The sequence below is a fragment of the Sminthopsis crassicaudata genome, chromosome 1 (assembly GCF_048593235.1).
Source record: "Sminthopsis crassicaudata isolate SCR6 chromosome 1, ASM4859323v1, whole genome shotgun sequence".
NCBI lineage: Eukaryota > Metazoa > Chordata > Mammalia > Dasyuromorphia > Dasyuridae > Sminthopsis > Sminthopsis crassicaudata.
In genome coordinates, this window is record NC_133617.1 from 444,129,184 (window position 1) to 444,144,306 (window position 15,123).

The following is a 15,123-nucleotide window of genomic DNA, read 5'->3' on the forward strand; positions in this document are numbered from 1 at the left end:
TGAGATAAAAAAGACTATATGACTTTCCAGGTTCACAAAGCATGTACACAAGATATAATGCTTCCAAAAGGAGCCATAACTGATATCAAAGTATATCAAATACCCCCTTTAGGAATAGAGAGTCCTAAGTTATAGAATTTAGTATATAATTAAAATTATGGACACAATGGAGTACATTATGAGCACATCTTCTGATGCTTTGCAGTCAATACTGTCTTACTCATTTTTTGGGAGGGGGCTTATCCTTATCTCGGGACCACGAATTTTAAAAAATGTTGATAATGGTTTTCTTTGTAATTCCATATGTTTTGTGCATCTGTCAAAGGGGTCTATGATACAAAAAGGTCAGGAACTCTTCCTCTAAGACTAATAATGAACATTCTGAGAACAAGATTACTTTTATTTTAAAATCTATTAAGTATCAACATCATCTGTTGAAATTCTACTAGTAAGCAGAAACAGAAGAACATAAACAGTCACATCAATATTATGAGATGTTTAACTATAACTAACTTAGCTCTTCTCAGCCATATAATGATCCAAGATAATTCCAAAAGACTTGTGACAGAAAATGCTATTCACAGCCAGAGAAAGAACTATGGAGTCTGAATGTAGATAGAAGCATACTATTTTACTTTTTTTTTTCTTTTTGCATGTGATTTTTCCCCTTTTGTTCTGTTTCTTCTTTTATAACATGACTAATGAAGAAATATATTTAACATAATTGTACACATTTAACCTGTATCAGATTGCTTACTGTATTAAAGAGAGGAAAGGGGAATGAGTAAGGGGGAAAATTTGGAACTCAAAATTTTATTTAAAAAATCGATGTTGAAAACTGTCTTTACATGTAATTGAAAAAATATTATTTACTAAAAAAAAAAAAAAAAAAGAAAGAAAGAAAAAAGAAATTCTTCAAATCCTACATAAAAAAATAACAGGTTCCATCAAGTTTTTAAATGCTACAGAGGATTTATATTTGAACCTAGATATCTGGAGGGACAAGTTGAATCCTCACCGGGTTAAAAAAAAAATCTTTTTAGTTCCCAACTACTGCAAGTTAGATTCTTTCAGTCTCTGATAGCAAAGCTAAGTTAATGTTAACAATAAAAGATACTGTTGGGCCATCTAGATGTTAAAGGTTTTTTTTTCCTCCTACAAGATGAATTATGAATATTTACTTTTAGTTTAATGTCATTTATCTGAAGGGAAAAATACCGATATCGTTATTAATAATTTTTCTGCAAATAATTAAAAACTTATTTTGTAAATTTCTATTAAGGAATAAATTTCTGTAAAATCTTCTGAAAAATCACTGGCTTGTCTAAATGTATAGATAATGCAAAATACTGCTCATTCAGCTTTTTATTAGAGGGGCCAGATGTTTTTCTGAATCAAATTTTAATTTCTATAAAGTTTTAATTTCTTCAAAAATACAGAAGTTCTGGGAATTATGATTAATACATGAACAAAGAACAGATATGAGGGAAAAGCACGATTAAATAAAAAAGCATAATGTAACTAAATTCTATATTAGCAAAACAAAACATATCATTTTAATTTTAAAAAATTATCACATAAATCACATAACTGGGATAATACAATTTTGAAATCTCTGTTAAGTGATTTGTTTTTTTTAGCCCTTGTAGTCTCTCTTCAGCAGTCTAGAAAGCATTTAAGAGAGCCTATAAAAAATGTTTCTCAGAAAGGTAGCTTGCCATAATGTCAGGAAAGGAAAGCACAGGAGGTTATTTTTTAGGATATTACACTTTTCTCCTCAACCTTTTTAGTCCAAATCCCTTTCATTTTAATAATTCTTACTGATTTTGGCCTTTATTTTTCAGCATGCCTCCATTTCTAGAGGAAATAGATCACTTTGCTCCTTCCCTTTACCCACACTTTAGCCCCAATAGCAATAGTGTTTTGTTTTGTTTAGTTTTTCTGCAGAGTCAAAGTTTTTAACTACAGAATTACAAAGTGATTATCATCTGAGTATCTCATATTTAGACAGTATTGTTAACTTGAACACTCTAAGCCCAACAAGCATATTACAGGAATGGAGGGTGATGAGAAATGATGGGTGTGGGAAAAGAGAAAGTGACAATCTAGTCAAGGAATTCAGGTTTTTATGCTCTATTCCAGTTAAACAGTGATAGCTGTAACAACTGAAAGAAGGTAGATCAAACAGACATGGAATAGTTTTCTGCCAAATCAAAAGAGTAAGAAAATGTTTTATTAGTTTCAGTCAAGGACTATGTCTACTATGCCTTTCTTAAGGTATCTACCCTATAAAATGTGCTTTATCTTCCCTCTGCAAAAATGCATTTCACCATGGCTTGTAACAGAAGGACTAAGGTAAAAAAAGCAATTCATTTATTAAAAACCAAATGTGATTTTCATATTTTTTTCTCATTTGCATGTCTTATATTTCACCTAACAAAGCAAAAGTAAATATAAAATATTTCTTTCCCATTCAAGCCAACATCTTCAACAATCTTCACAGGAAAATGCACTTTTACTCTCAGGGAATATATTACAGTGTAAAATTTGAGACTCATCAAGATAATCCTATATTTAACCTATTACCTTATTCCCTCACTCTTTTTCCTCCTTCTATCTTATTCTATTCTATTTCTCTATGTCCTATTCTATTTTTTCTCATATTGTCCAATTCTGAATAATTCTTTAATGAGAGTCTATATCAGAAAATACTTGTTATAATTCATTTAAGCCTATTAAACATACAAATGCATACACAGGAGACAGAGAGCAGTTAAAACATAAAAAAATTAAAATACATTTTAAAGATTGTTATGAAAACAATATAAAAATGAAATAAAATTAATCTAGCAGACTCCTTTTATCCTATTTTCCTCTTCCATACTCTACTATTTTTTCTGTCCTGCCATCTCATTCATCTGCCTGCCATCTCTCTCTCTCTCTCTCTCTCTCTCTCTCTCTCTCTCTCTCTCTCTCTCTCTCTCTCTCTCTCTCTCTCTCTCTCCCCCCATCTGTCTGTCTCTGCCTTGTCTTTCTTCCGCTTTTGCCCCTCCCTGACCCTTTCAATATAATTGGGTATCCATGTTTGTTTGTAAAGTATATATATTTGGACAAAATTTGTGTTGAATGTAAGCAAAGGGAATTATAACAACAGCTGTTACACAGGCAATTTTGTTCTTCAATCTGGCAATACTGAATGGTAGCTTTAGCATTATCAATAAAATGTTCTAAGTTAAATTCATTTAAGAATATGACAATTTCTTTTATAGCTTGTCTACTGCAGGGTTTCTATGATTCCCTCCAAAGGAAATAAGAATTGAGGTTCTGGATCTGCTAATGAACAACATCATAGTAGTAATTGCGTAGTCGTAATTCAACAGCTGAAAATGCAGGTCTGTTTTCAACCCTGAAATTAAAAAAAAAGAAGTATTATTGTTTAGATACATACACATGAGAAAAGACACTTTTTATATTACCCTTCCACTTTGTTTTTTAAACTATTGGTGTATCCCAATTTTAGGATGCTTTTTATCATTTTATTTTATTTTTTTTTTTTTACTGAGGTAATTAGGGTTAACTTGACTTGCCCAGGGATCACACAATCAGAAGTGTTAAGTGTCTGAGGTCACATTTGAACTCAGGTCTTCCTGACTTCAGGGCTGGTGCTCCATCTACTACACCAACTAGCTGATCCTATTTTATTTTATTTTTAAAAGACAAAATATATTTTTCAAGACCCCAAAGTTAATTCTGGGGATTAAATTGTGAAGGGACACAAAAGGAAGGCAGACAGGGTTTTCTGGAAGAATATTTTCTAGAAGTGTACTTCAAGAGGTGGTGGGGGTGGGAAAGGGATAAAGGGATTCTAAAGATATGGTTTAAGCCAGTTAAAAAAAATTTTTTTTAAGTTCCTCATTATGGGTTGACTAACAAATAGTTTAATTTGAAGAGGATATCTTAGGATCCCTTAGTGCCATTAAATAGTAATATATCCATTACCAGAAAAAAAGAGAAAAGGAAAATAAACCTAAATCACATTGGAAAAAAAAAAAAAGGCTGACCAAAAGTGACCATTTCTGGTTTCAAAAAAACACATGGAAAGTCTAAAGTAAATGCTATGCTTTGTCCAAATGTTGGGACATCTACCTAAAATTTCACAAGATTATACAGAGGCTAATTAAAATGAAGACCATGGTGAGTGTCAGTTGGTAAATTGTCTACTTCAATTTCCTGCTTAAAACGACAGTCAAAATTTTATCTTGAAAGTGTCAATTTCCAGCCACTAATAAGAACAATTCAAGTAAATTCTGGTAAATGAAAATGTATTTAAGTTGCTGCTATATTTAGATATAGTTGAGATACAAATGTGAAAACAAAGCACTCACTGCCTTTAAGGGATTTACAATCTACTAGGCTGGTAGGTACCATCTATTTTTAATAGGAATGCAGGACTGCTTCAATATTTGGAAAACTTCTAACATAAATAACTATTTTAATAAAATGATCCACAAAAATCTTATGATTATATTGCAAATATATGCAAAATCTATTTCTAGTAAAAATACTAGAAAATCTCATAATAAATAGATATTTCCAGAACACAAGTAGTACCTAAATCCAAGAGCAACTATACTCTGTAATAGAAATAAACTAGGTATTTTCCAGGAGTAAAGTAAGGATGTTGATTATTACCATAATATTCAATACAATGCTAGAAATCCTAGCTATATTTTTGTCTTATAAAGACAAAAAAAAAAGAAAGAAAAGAAATTGAAGTATAGGCAAAGGTAGAGCAAAATAATAACTTTATTTTTTGCCAAAAATGTTGTGGTTTACTTAGAGCATCCTAAACAGCAACTAAGAGATTAAATGAAACGGACAACTTCAACAAAGTTGTAAAATATAAAATTAAAAAATTAAAAACTAGCATTTCTTTATAATATTAATAAATCCATCAGAAAGAGAAAGAAAAAGAAGTTCCATTTAAAATAGCTACAAAAATATAACGTACTCGGGAGTCTACTTGCAAAAATTCACAGAGGAACTATATGAATACGGCTAAACACCTTACATAAGTAGACATATCTTAATTATTGGAGAAGTATTAATTGCTCATGGGAAAGACTGAGGCTACATAATAAAAATAAGAATATTTCCTAAATTAATTTAGTTATTCACAGATATGCCAATCAAGCTAACAAAGGATAACTTCACAGGACTAGATAAAATAATAACTTTTATCAGGAGAAAAGGTCAAGAATTTTAAGAAATAACTTTTTTAAAGTAAGAAAGAAATGCTAGATTTCAAACTATGTTGTTGTTTTCAATTGTGTCCAACTTTCAGTGACAAATTTTGATTTTTGTTTTTTATTTTTTAAAAAAATTATTTATTTTGGCAAAGATACCATATTTTACTATCTCTTTCTCTAGCTCATTCCATGTAAGTGGAAACTAAGGAAACAGGGTTAAATCACTTACTCAGGCTCACAAAGCTAGTGAGTGTCTGAGGCTGAATTTGAACTCAGATCTTCTTAACTTGAGGCCTGGCACTCTATTCAGTGCCAAGCAAAAACTGTATTATAAATTGGTAACAAACAATATAAATTGATTCTGGTTAACAAATAGAAAGGCTGATCAGTGAACTAGATTAGGTACACATCTAAAAGCAAATGATAACAGTAACCTTGTGTTTGATAAAAGTTTTCAGCTACTGAGCTAAATAATCACTATTTTTTTTTCTTTTCTGAGGCTGGGGTTAAGTGACTTGCCCAGGGTCACACAGCTAGGAAGTGTTAAGTGTCTGAGACCACATTTGAACTCGGGTCCTCCTGAATTCAAGGCTGGTACCTTTATCCACTGCGCCACCTGGCTGCCCCAATAGTCACTATTTTAAAAAAATGCTTCAAAAACTGGAAAGCAGTCTGGCAGAAATTAGTTGTGTGTGTGTGTGTGTGTGTGTGTGTGTGTGTGTGTGTGTGTGTATAATAACAATAAAAACTCCAAATGAGTGCATGACTGACATAAACAATAATATCAAAAATAAATTAAAGGAACAAGGAAGACGTTGCTTGGCAGAAATTACTTCTTCTGGAGTGAGGAACTGACCAAACATAGGTAGAAAATCATAGAAAATAGACAATTTTTATTACACAAAATTTAAGAGGGTTTGCACGAATAAAACCATTGCAGCTGAAACTGGAAGCAGGCAAATGAGGAAAATTGCTTCAAATTTCTTTTAAATGTTCTCATCTCTAAGATTTACAGAAAACTAATTAAACATTATAATATTAGAAGCCATTCTATAATTGATAAGTGGTCAAGGGTTGCAACTTTGCAAAATAAGAAAATCAAGCTACCAATAGTCATATGAAAAATGTTCAAAATTGCTAACAACGAGAGAAATGTAAATTAAAATATCTCTTGAAATATAGAATAGCTAAGCTGAATAAAAAGGGAAAATGACAAATGCTTGAGTGACTATAGAAAAAGAAGTATATTAATGCTCCATCACATTGGTGGAATTATGAACTTCTGAAGCAATCCAGACAAAGCAATGTGGATTAACAATGCACGTCATTAAACTAAACTGTCTATTTTGGCACAGCAGAACCCCTATTATGTCTATACCCTAAGGAGGTCAAAGAAAATGTGAAAGGACTCATATGAACAGAAATATTTGTAGCTCTTCTTATAGTGGCAAAACAGCAGAAATTGAAAGCATGGCAGTCAACTGAGGAATGGCTGAACAAGTCATGAAATATAAATGTAATGAAACATTATTATTCTATAAAAATGATGAAAAAAAAAGTGAAGGGAGAAGTTTCAGAGAAATCTTAGGAGTCTAAAATGAACTGATTCAGAATGAAGTAAACAGAAGCAGAAGAATTTATACAATAATAAAAATGCTAATGACAAATTATTTTAAAAGATTTAAGAATTCTGAACAACATAAACAACCACAATTCCAGGGGACTTATGATGAAATATAATAATTCACCTCCTAATAGAAAGAAATGGGCTCGGAATACAGATTGAGCTTTTTTGGGGTAGAGGACATTAAAAATATAGGAATTGAGTTTTTTTGACTAACCATGATCGTAACAAAATTTTTCTTTTATCAATGTATATTAGAGTAAGAGAAGGAAGATTTTCTTGTTTGAAAAAAATCAACAAAATTTAATTTAAAACATAAAAAATATAGACTTGAATGTTGGTCTAAACAGATATCTAAACCCACTAATAACAAAAAAGAATAGAAGTATGAATGTTTAGGAAGATGAGATATTAGAAAACCACATTCTTTAAGTGTCTTTATGTTAGTTATAGCCAATGAGTAAGGTATTAGAACTGGTTTCTACCCCTCTCAAAATCTAATTGTTAAATTTTTATTGTGAGCCATCTTTAATTTAGAAATTTTCAAACATTAGAATGAGAATTTTTTTTTGTTTTTTTACCTTGTCTAAAAGAAATGGAGAAAATGAAAATAATGAGTTTATACTTAAAAACATACTTAAAAGTGGTTTATTTTTCCTTCCTACTAGGAACTAGTTGTTAAACTTTTACCAGAATACTTGGACATAGCCCCCATAGTCTCTAAGGGAGTTGGTGTACAGCTAAAAATGACGTCTTCAGAATGGGGCAGAGATAAGTGTATTGTGATCCAAGGACCACTGGAGATTGTATGAATCACAAGAAAAAATAGTTCCTTTCTTCCTTTATTGTGAAGGAATGAATAAGAGAGCAGAAATCATTCAAGAAGAAGCAAGAGGTAAGAAATGCTCAAAAACTGATATTCTTAAATTGGGAAGAATAAGAATGTGTGTGTGTTTGTGTGTGTAGGGACTTGGGAACTAGCATGGACTTGTGATCTGAAGACACCAGCCCAAAGAAACATGGTCCTCTCAATTTCACTACCATGAAAAAAAGTCCTATCTGTTGTTCTGATTTAAGGTCAGAGAACAAATTCTCTAATTTACCTCCTGATTTAGAGGATTTTATCACCTTCAATGGTGCAGATGGGCACATCTAGTAGTAAATAGTAATGCCTGTGTTTTACAGACTGTGCTGGTTTCCCCTTCAATTTAGTGGAGAGGCTACCTTTGGGATTTTATTGGCCTACAGGATTAGAGTTAGATTTAATGGTTTGGCTTCTTTCTACAAAATGTAAAGAAAATACATATACACACACATACTTAAAAGTCCCTAAAGCCAAAGAAAAACAAAACAAAACCCCAAAACAAGTTAAACGGATCTCAGCCTGCTGCACAAAGAAGACCATAATGTTTCTGAGTTAAGTGTTTGGTAAATAAGAAAGTTCCTAATATAAGATAACTTTCCCTTCCCAATTTGGAAAGTTTACAGAAATATGTAAACTTGGAATGTAAACTTGGTCAAATGAGAGCAATAACTAAGAGAAAAGTGAAGTCCACAAATAAGTCTGAAGTGAAAAACTGGGCAAGAGAGGAGCATATGAGGCCAGACAGAGGCACTAGTTAGTTCAGCTATTTTTAAAAAAATGTATATATTTATTTAAAACTTAAGCAAAATAGGAAAAAGCAAAATAGATAAAGACAGATTAAAAAAAAGTCATATGCCCAACAGAATATCAGGGCATATTCAAAATATATAACAATAAATTTCCATTTCAAAAAGACATATATAATAATAGAAGACATTGTATTCATGACTGTCTATTTTTTCTTTGCTTCCTTGTAGGTTTTCTTTTGTCTTTTGTTGTGCATTTTTTACTTTATTCTTTTTTCCCTTCCCTCCCCCCCTTCCCCAAGCAGTCTATAGTTAAGCATGGATATATTTTTGTTTGCATACATACATGTAACTTATGTGTATATATAAATATATGTACATACAGACTCTCACATACACATCCCTTGTGTACACACATATCTATATACACACACGTACATCCATATCTAAAACAATATTATTATGGCTGACATTCTCTCTTGATTGAATCTTTTTCGGTTTGATTATCTGAGAGCAAAGATTGTAGAGGGCAACAGATAGTGGAGAAACTCTGGATGAGGAATAAGACCTTTCAGCCTGGAGGGAACCTGCTGACAATGTCTGGTTCAGCTCCCCATCTCCCCCAAGGGATCTTGGTCTTCCTGAGAAGTCAGGGGCAGTGACAATTGTGTTGTTATTAAAACTTTGCCACTACCAGGTGGCAAAGAGATATCTACATACAATAGAAAGTTGTTTATGTGTTTCCACATGCTCAGTGTTCCTTTGGTTATATAAAGGTATTAAGATACTCTTATATAAAGATACCTTTATGTAAGTACCCTTATAAGGGTAAGTACTCAGTCTTATATCTGAGAGAATTTGGAATAAACAGACTCCATGTTTCATGATCCACATAAGTCCCTCCTCTTCACTCCTCTTCTAAGACCAAGGAGTCAGGCTGGTACCAAGATCCTCCAGAGAGTTAGTCCATTCACAACATTTGGCTCCTAAACATGGGGCCCTGGATTGGCAAGTTCAGCAAAGTAGTCCCCATGATTCACATAGGGTAAGTATAAAGACAGGCAAATGGGAAAGGCTGATCTAGTCACTTTTGTTTTTCAGTCAAAATGGGGCAAATGCTAACAACAGAGTCTCACTCCCAAAGGAAGTTTAAAGCATGCTTAGTTACAAATAAGGTTTGTTGGTAATTCAGAAGACTATCAATGAGTTCTCAGATGCTCTAGAGTGAGCATCTCCTTGGCTTTCTAAGGAAGAGAGTTTGGAGCCAGAGATGTGAAAGGTAGTAGAAGAACAATTAACTGAATACAATGGGATAAAATTGCTTTTGAGAATTCTCACATATAAGAAAGCAAAAAAGAAAGCTTTTAGCTTTGAGGTATCAAATCAGGAAGTATGAAGAGAAAAATAAGCTGAGGGTTGGTGCCAGTAACTGTGGAGGGTACAGCACATAGGAAGGGTCTAAGGAAGTCCTTTTTAGTATTTTGTTTATATTTGTTATTGCTCTAGGAGACTGGAGGGGATATTGGGCAGGAATGGAGTTAGGGACTGCCCTGGGAGGTTTGTGGGGCATGAAGCTTTTGTTTTTTTAGCCAGCCTTCACTTCCACCTAAGCCCACAATGTGCCCCTGGGGTATCCTCTGCTTCCAGATCCTCCTCCCTCAACTCTGCTTTCAGGGGCAGGAGAAAGCAGGTGGTAATACCATCAGCCCCTCCATCTACACTTTTGTTTTCCTATGTCCTGAGGCAAGGCAAAGGAGAAGAGACAGTTTATTGCACTTAGGATTACTATTGAGCACTTTGGCTTTTTAGGCAGGGCTGCTGTGAAAGGCCTACCAGCACTCTCACCCACTCCCATACAATGCAAAATTAATACCAGTGTGGGTGGAAGAGTGGCCCTTAACCAGTGAAAAAAATCCAGGGCTTATTTGATATAGTACAGGATCAACTTTACCAAGGACACCTCCAACCTTCTCTAAGCCCATGGAACTATAAAGAAATCTGGAAAATGGAGGATGTTGACTGATTTGAGAAAAGTAAATGAACAGGTGGAGACAATGGGAACTCTTCAGCCTGGGCTTCCATCTCCTACTTAGTTGCCTAGGGAATGTCCTCTTTGAGTTATAGACATTAAAGATTATTTCTATCTGAGGGATAGACCTGAAGTATATACTCTCAGAATAAGGAAGTAATAAAAAGATTTGCCTTTTCAGTGACCAGCATTAATTTTTCTAATGAGACTCACAAAAGATTTGAATGGACAGTTTTGCCACAGGAAATGAAAAATAGCCCTTAAGATGCATCAAATGTATGTGGCTTCTCTTACTCCAGTAAAAAGAAGCCATTTCAACTTTGCCCAACTTTATGCCAATAAATTTGATAGCCTAAGTGAAATGGATGACTACCTCCAAAAATATAGGCTTCCCAGATTAACAGAGGAGGAAATAAATTGCTTAAATAGTTCCATTTCAGAAAAAGAAATAGAACAAGCTATTAATCAAGTCCCTAAGAAAAAAACCCCAGGACCAGATGGATTTACATGTGAATTCTACCAAACATTTGAAGAACAATTAGCCTCAATATTATATAAACTATTTGAAAAAATAGGGAATGAAGGAGTCCTACCAAATTCCTTTTATGACACAGACATGGTATTGATACCTAAACCAGTAGGTTGAAAACTGAGAAAGAAAACTATAGACCAATCTCCTTAATGAATATTGATGTTAAAATCTTAAATAAGATATTAGCAAAAAGACTACAGAAAATCATCCTCAGGATAATACACCATGATCAAGTAGGATTTATAGCAGGAATGCAGGGCTGGTTCAATATTAGGAAAACTATTAGTATAATTGACCGTATTAGTAACCAAATTAACAAAAACCATATGATCATCTCAATAGATGAAGAAAAAGCATTTGATAAAAATCCAACATCCATTCCTATTAAAAACACTTGAGAGTTTAGGAATAAATGGACTTTTCCTTAAAATAGCTAGGAGCATCTATTTAAAACCGTCAGTAAGCATCATATGTAATGGGGATAAACTGGAACCATTCCCAATAAGATCAGGAGTGAAACAAGGTTGCCCACTATCACCATTACTATTCAATATTGTATTAGAAATGTCAGCTTTGGTAATCAGAGTTGAGAAAGAAATTAAAGGAATTAGAATAGGTAATGAGGAAACCAAACTTTCACTCTTTGCAGATGATATGATGGTATACTTAGAGAACCCCAGAGATTCTATGAAAAAGCTATTAGAAATAATCCATACCTTTAGCAAAGTTGCAGGATACAAAAAAACCCCACATAAATCATTAGCATTCTTATATATGACTAATAAAATCCAACAGTTAGAGCTACAAAGAGAAATTCCATTTAAAGTAACTACTGATAGTATAAAATATTTAGGAATCTATCAGCCAAGGGAAAATCAGAAACTATGAGCAAAACTACAAAACACTTTCCACACAAATTAAGTCTGATCTAACCAATTGGAAAAATAGTAAATACTCTTGGATTGGGCGAGCAAATAAAGATGATAATACTATCTAAACTAATCTATTTATTTACATGAACTGATTCTGAGTGAAATGAGCAGGACCAGGAGATCATTATATACTTCAACAACAACACTATATGATGATTAATTCTGATGGACGTGGCCATCTCCAACAATGAGATGAACCAAATTAGTTCCAATAGAGCAGTAATGAATTGAACCAGTGAAAGAACTCTGGGAGTTGATTATGAACCACTACATAGAATTCCCAGTCCCTATATTTTTGTCTGCCTATATTTTTGATTTCCTTCACAGGCTAATTGTACACTGTTTCAAACTTAGATTCTTTTTGTATGTATGTATTGGTCAATCTGACATCTAGGGGAAGGAGGGGAAATGTCTAAACAAAAGGTTTTGCAATCGTCAATGCTGGAAAATTACCTATGCATAAAATTTTTGTAAAAATTAATTAATTAAATTAATTAATTAATTTTTTAAAAAAGAAAGAAAAGCATTTCCAAAAGTTGTTATAACAGTACATGGATGATATCTTGGGGTGTGCACTTGAGGAGCAAATGTTAGAAGCATGACTACAAAAGACCACAGACACACTAAGGAACTACCAGTTGTATATAGCCTCAGAAAAAAATCAGAGACATGTTCCTTTTCAATATTTATAATATGAAGTATATCCTAAGGTACTTACAGTACAAAAATTTTCTTTAAGAACAGAGAAGTGATTTAGACCTATCTTGCCAGCTTACAAAAGAAGCCCAAGAGGCTTTGAGAAAGATTGAACTAGTCTTATCCAATGTGGTTGAAAGAATCACTCAAAAACCCTTGGAAATATCAGTTTTTCCTACAAAATAGTTACCTTATAGTTCCTTTATCAAGAAGACAGTGTAATTAAGTGGATGACCCTCCAAGCACAACCACACTAAAGCTTTATTCCTTACCCAGTGGTTGTGGCTAGAAACTTATTAAAGGCCATTAAGTAAGCAATACAATTATCTGGGATAAGACCTGACAAGATATACACCTTTTATACCAATGCACAAATTAATGTAGGTTGTGAAAACTATTCCAGAGTGGGACATTTTATTGGCCATAGCTTCAAATTTTACACACAGATCCACCTTAAAGATAACCTGGCTTTTACATAATTGGCCATGAATTTTTGAAGAAAAATTTCTAAGGTTCCTCTTCAAGGACCAACCATGTTTTTTCTTTTTTAAAATTAATTTTATAATTATAATAATTTTTTGACAGTACATATGCATGGGTAATTTTTTTTTATAACATTATCCCTTGTACTCACTTCTTTTCTGAATTTTCCCCTTTCTCCCTTCACCCCCTCCTCTAGATGACAGGCAATCCCACAAATGTTAAATGTGTTACAGTATATCCTAGATACAATATATGTGTGTAAAACCGAATTTCTCGTTGCACAGGAAGAATTGGTTTCAGAAGGTTAAAGTAACTTGGGTAGAAAGACAATAGTGCAAACAGTTTACTCAATTCCCAGCGTTCCTTCTCTGGGTGTAGCTGATTCTGTCCATCATTGATCAACTGGAACTAAATTAGGTCTTCTCTATGTTGAAGATATCCACTTCAATCAGACTACATACTCATACAATATCATTGTTGAAGTATATAATGATCTCCTGATTCTGTTCATTTCACTCAGCATCAGTTCATGTAAGTCTCTCCAAGCCTCTTTGTATTCTTCCTGCTGGTCATTTCTTACAGAGCAATAATATTCCATAACATTCATGTACCATAATTTACCCAACCATTTTCCAATTGATGGGCATCCATCCATTTTCCAGTTTCTAAGGCTGCCACTAACATTTTGGCACATACAGGTCCCTTTCCTATATTTAGTATTTCTTTGGGATATAAGCCCAATAGCAGCAATGCTGGATCAAAGGGTATTCATAGTTTGATAACTTTTTGGGCATAGTTCTAGATTGCTCTCCAGAATGATTGTATTCTTTCACAACTCCACCAACAATGCATCAGTGTCCCAGTTTTCCCACATCCCTTCCAAAATTATCATTATTTTTTCCTGTCATCTTCGCCAATCTGACAGGTGCGTAGTGGTATCTCAGAGTTGCTTAAATTGCATTTCTCTGATCAGTAGTGATTTGGAACACTCTTTCATATGAGTGCATATAGTTTCAATTTCATCATCTGAAAATTGTCTGTTCATATCCTTTGACCATTTGTCAATTGGAGAATGGTTTGATTTCTTATAAATTAGAGTCAGTTCTCTATATATTTTTGAAATGAGGCCTTTATTCAGAACCTTTAACTGTAAAAAATATTTTCCCAATTTGTTACTTCCCTTCTAATCTTGTTTGCATTAGTTTTGTTTGTACAAAAGCTTTTTAATTTGATGTAATCAAAATTTTCTATTTTGTGATCAATAATGATCTCTACAAATTCTTTCCTCCTCTACAAGTCTGAGAGGTAAACTATCCTATGTTCTTCTAATCTATTTATGATCTCATTCTTTATGCCTAAATCATGGACCCATTTTGATCTTATCTTTGTATATAGTGTTAGGTGTGGGTCCATATCTAATTTCTGCCATACTAATTTCCAGTTTTCCCAACAGTTTTTGTCAAATAATGAATTCTTATCACAAAAGTTGGGATCTTTGGGTTTGTCAAACACTAGATTGCTGTGATTTGTCCTGTGAACCTAACCTATTCCTCTGATAAACTAGTCTATTTCTTAGCTAATACCAAATGGTTTTGGTGACTGCTGCTTTATAATATAGCTTTAGTTCAGGTACAGCTAGGCAACCTTCATCTGATTTTTTTTTTCCATGAATTCCCTTGAAATTCTAAACCTGTTGTTCTTCCATATGAATTTTGTTGTTATTTTTTCCAGGTCATTAGAATAATTTCTTGGGAGTCTGATTGGTATAGCACTAAATAAATAGAGTAGTTTAGGGAGTATTGTCATCTTTATTATATTCGCTCAGCCTATCCAAGAGCACTTAATGTCTTTCCAATTATTTAAATCTGACCTTATTTTTGTGACAAGTGTTTTGTAATTTTGCTCATATAATTCCTGACTTTTCTTTGGTAGAGGGATTCCCAAATGTTTTATACTCTCGACAGTTG

At 33.2% G+C, this 15,123-nt stretch overlaps 1 protein-coding gene across 1 annotated transcript in view; it reads right to left on the reverse strand.

The window, feature by feature from the left end:
• Window positions 1-382: 382 nt before the first annotated feature.
• Window positions 383-15,123, reverse strand: part of SYK (spleen associated tyrosine kinase) — a 178,803-nt gene continuing 164,062 nt past the window's right edge. Inside the window, 1 exon segment of the mRNA XM_074280678.1 lies at window positions 383-3,406. Coding sequence (XP_074136779.1) covers window positions 3,334-3,406 — 73 coding nt within the window. The 3' untranslated portion in view covers window positions 383-3,333.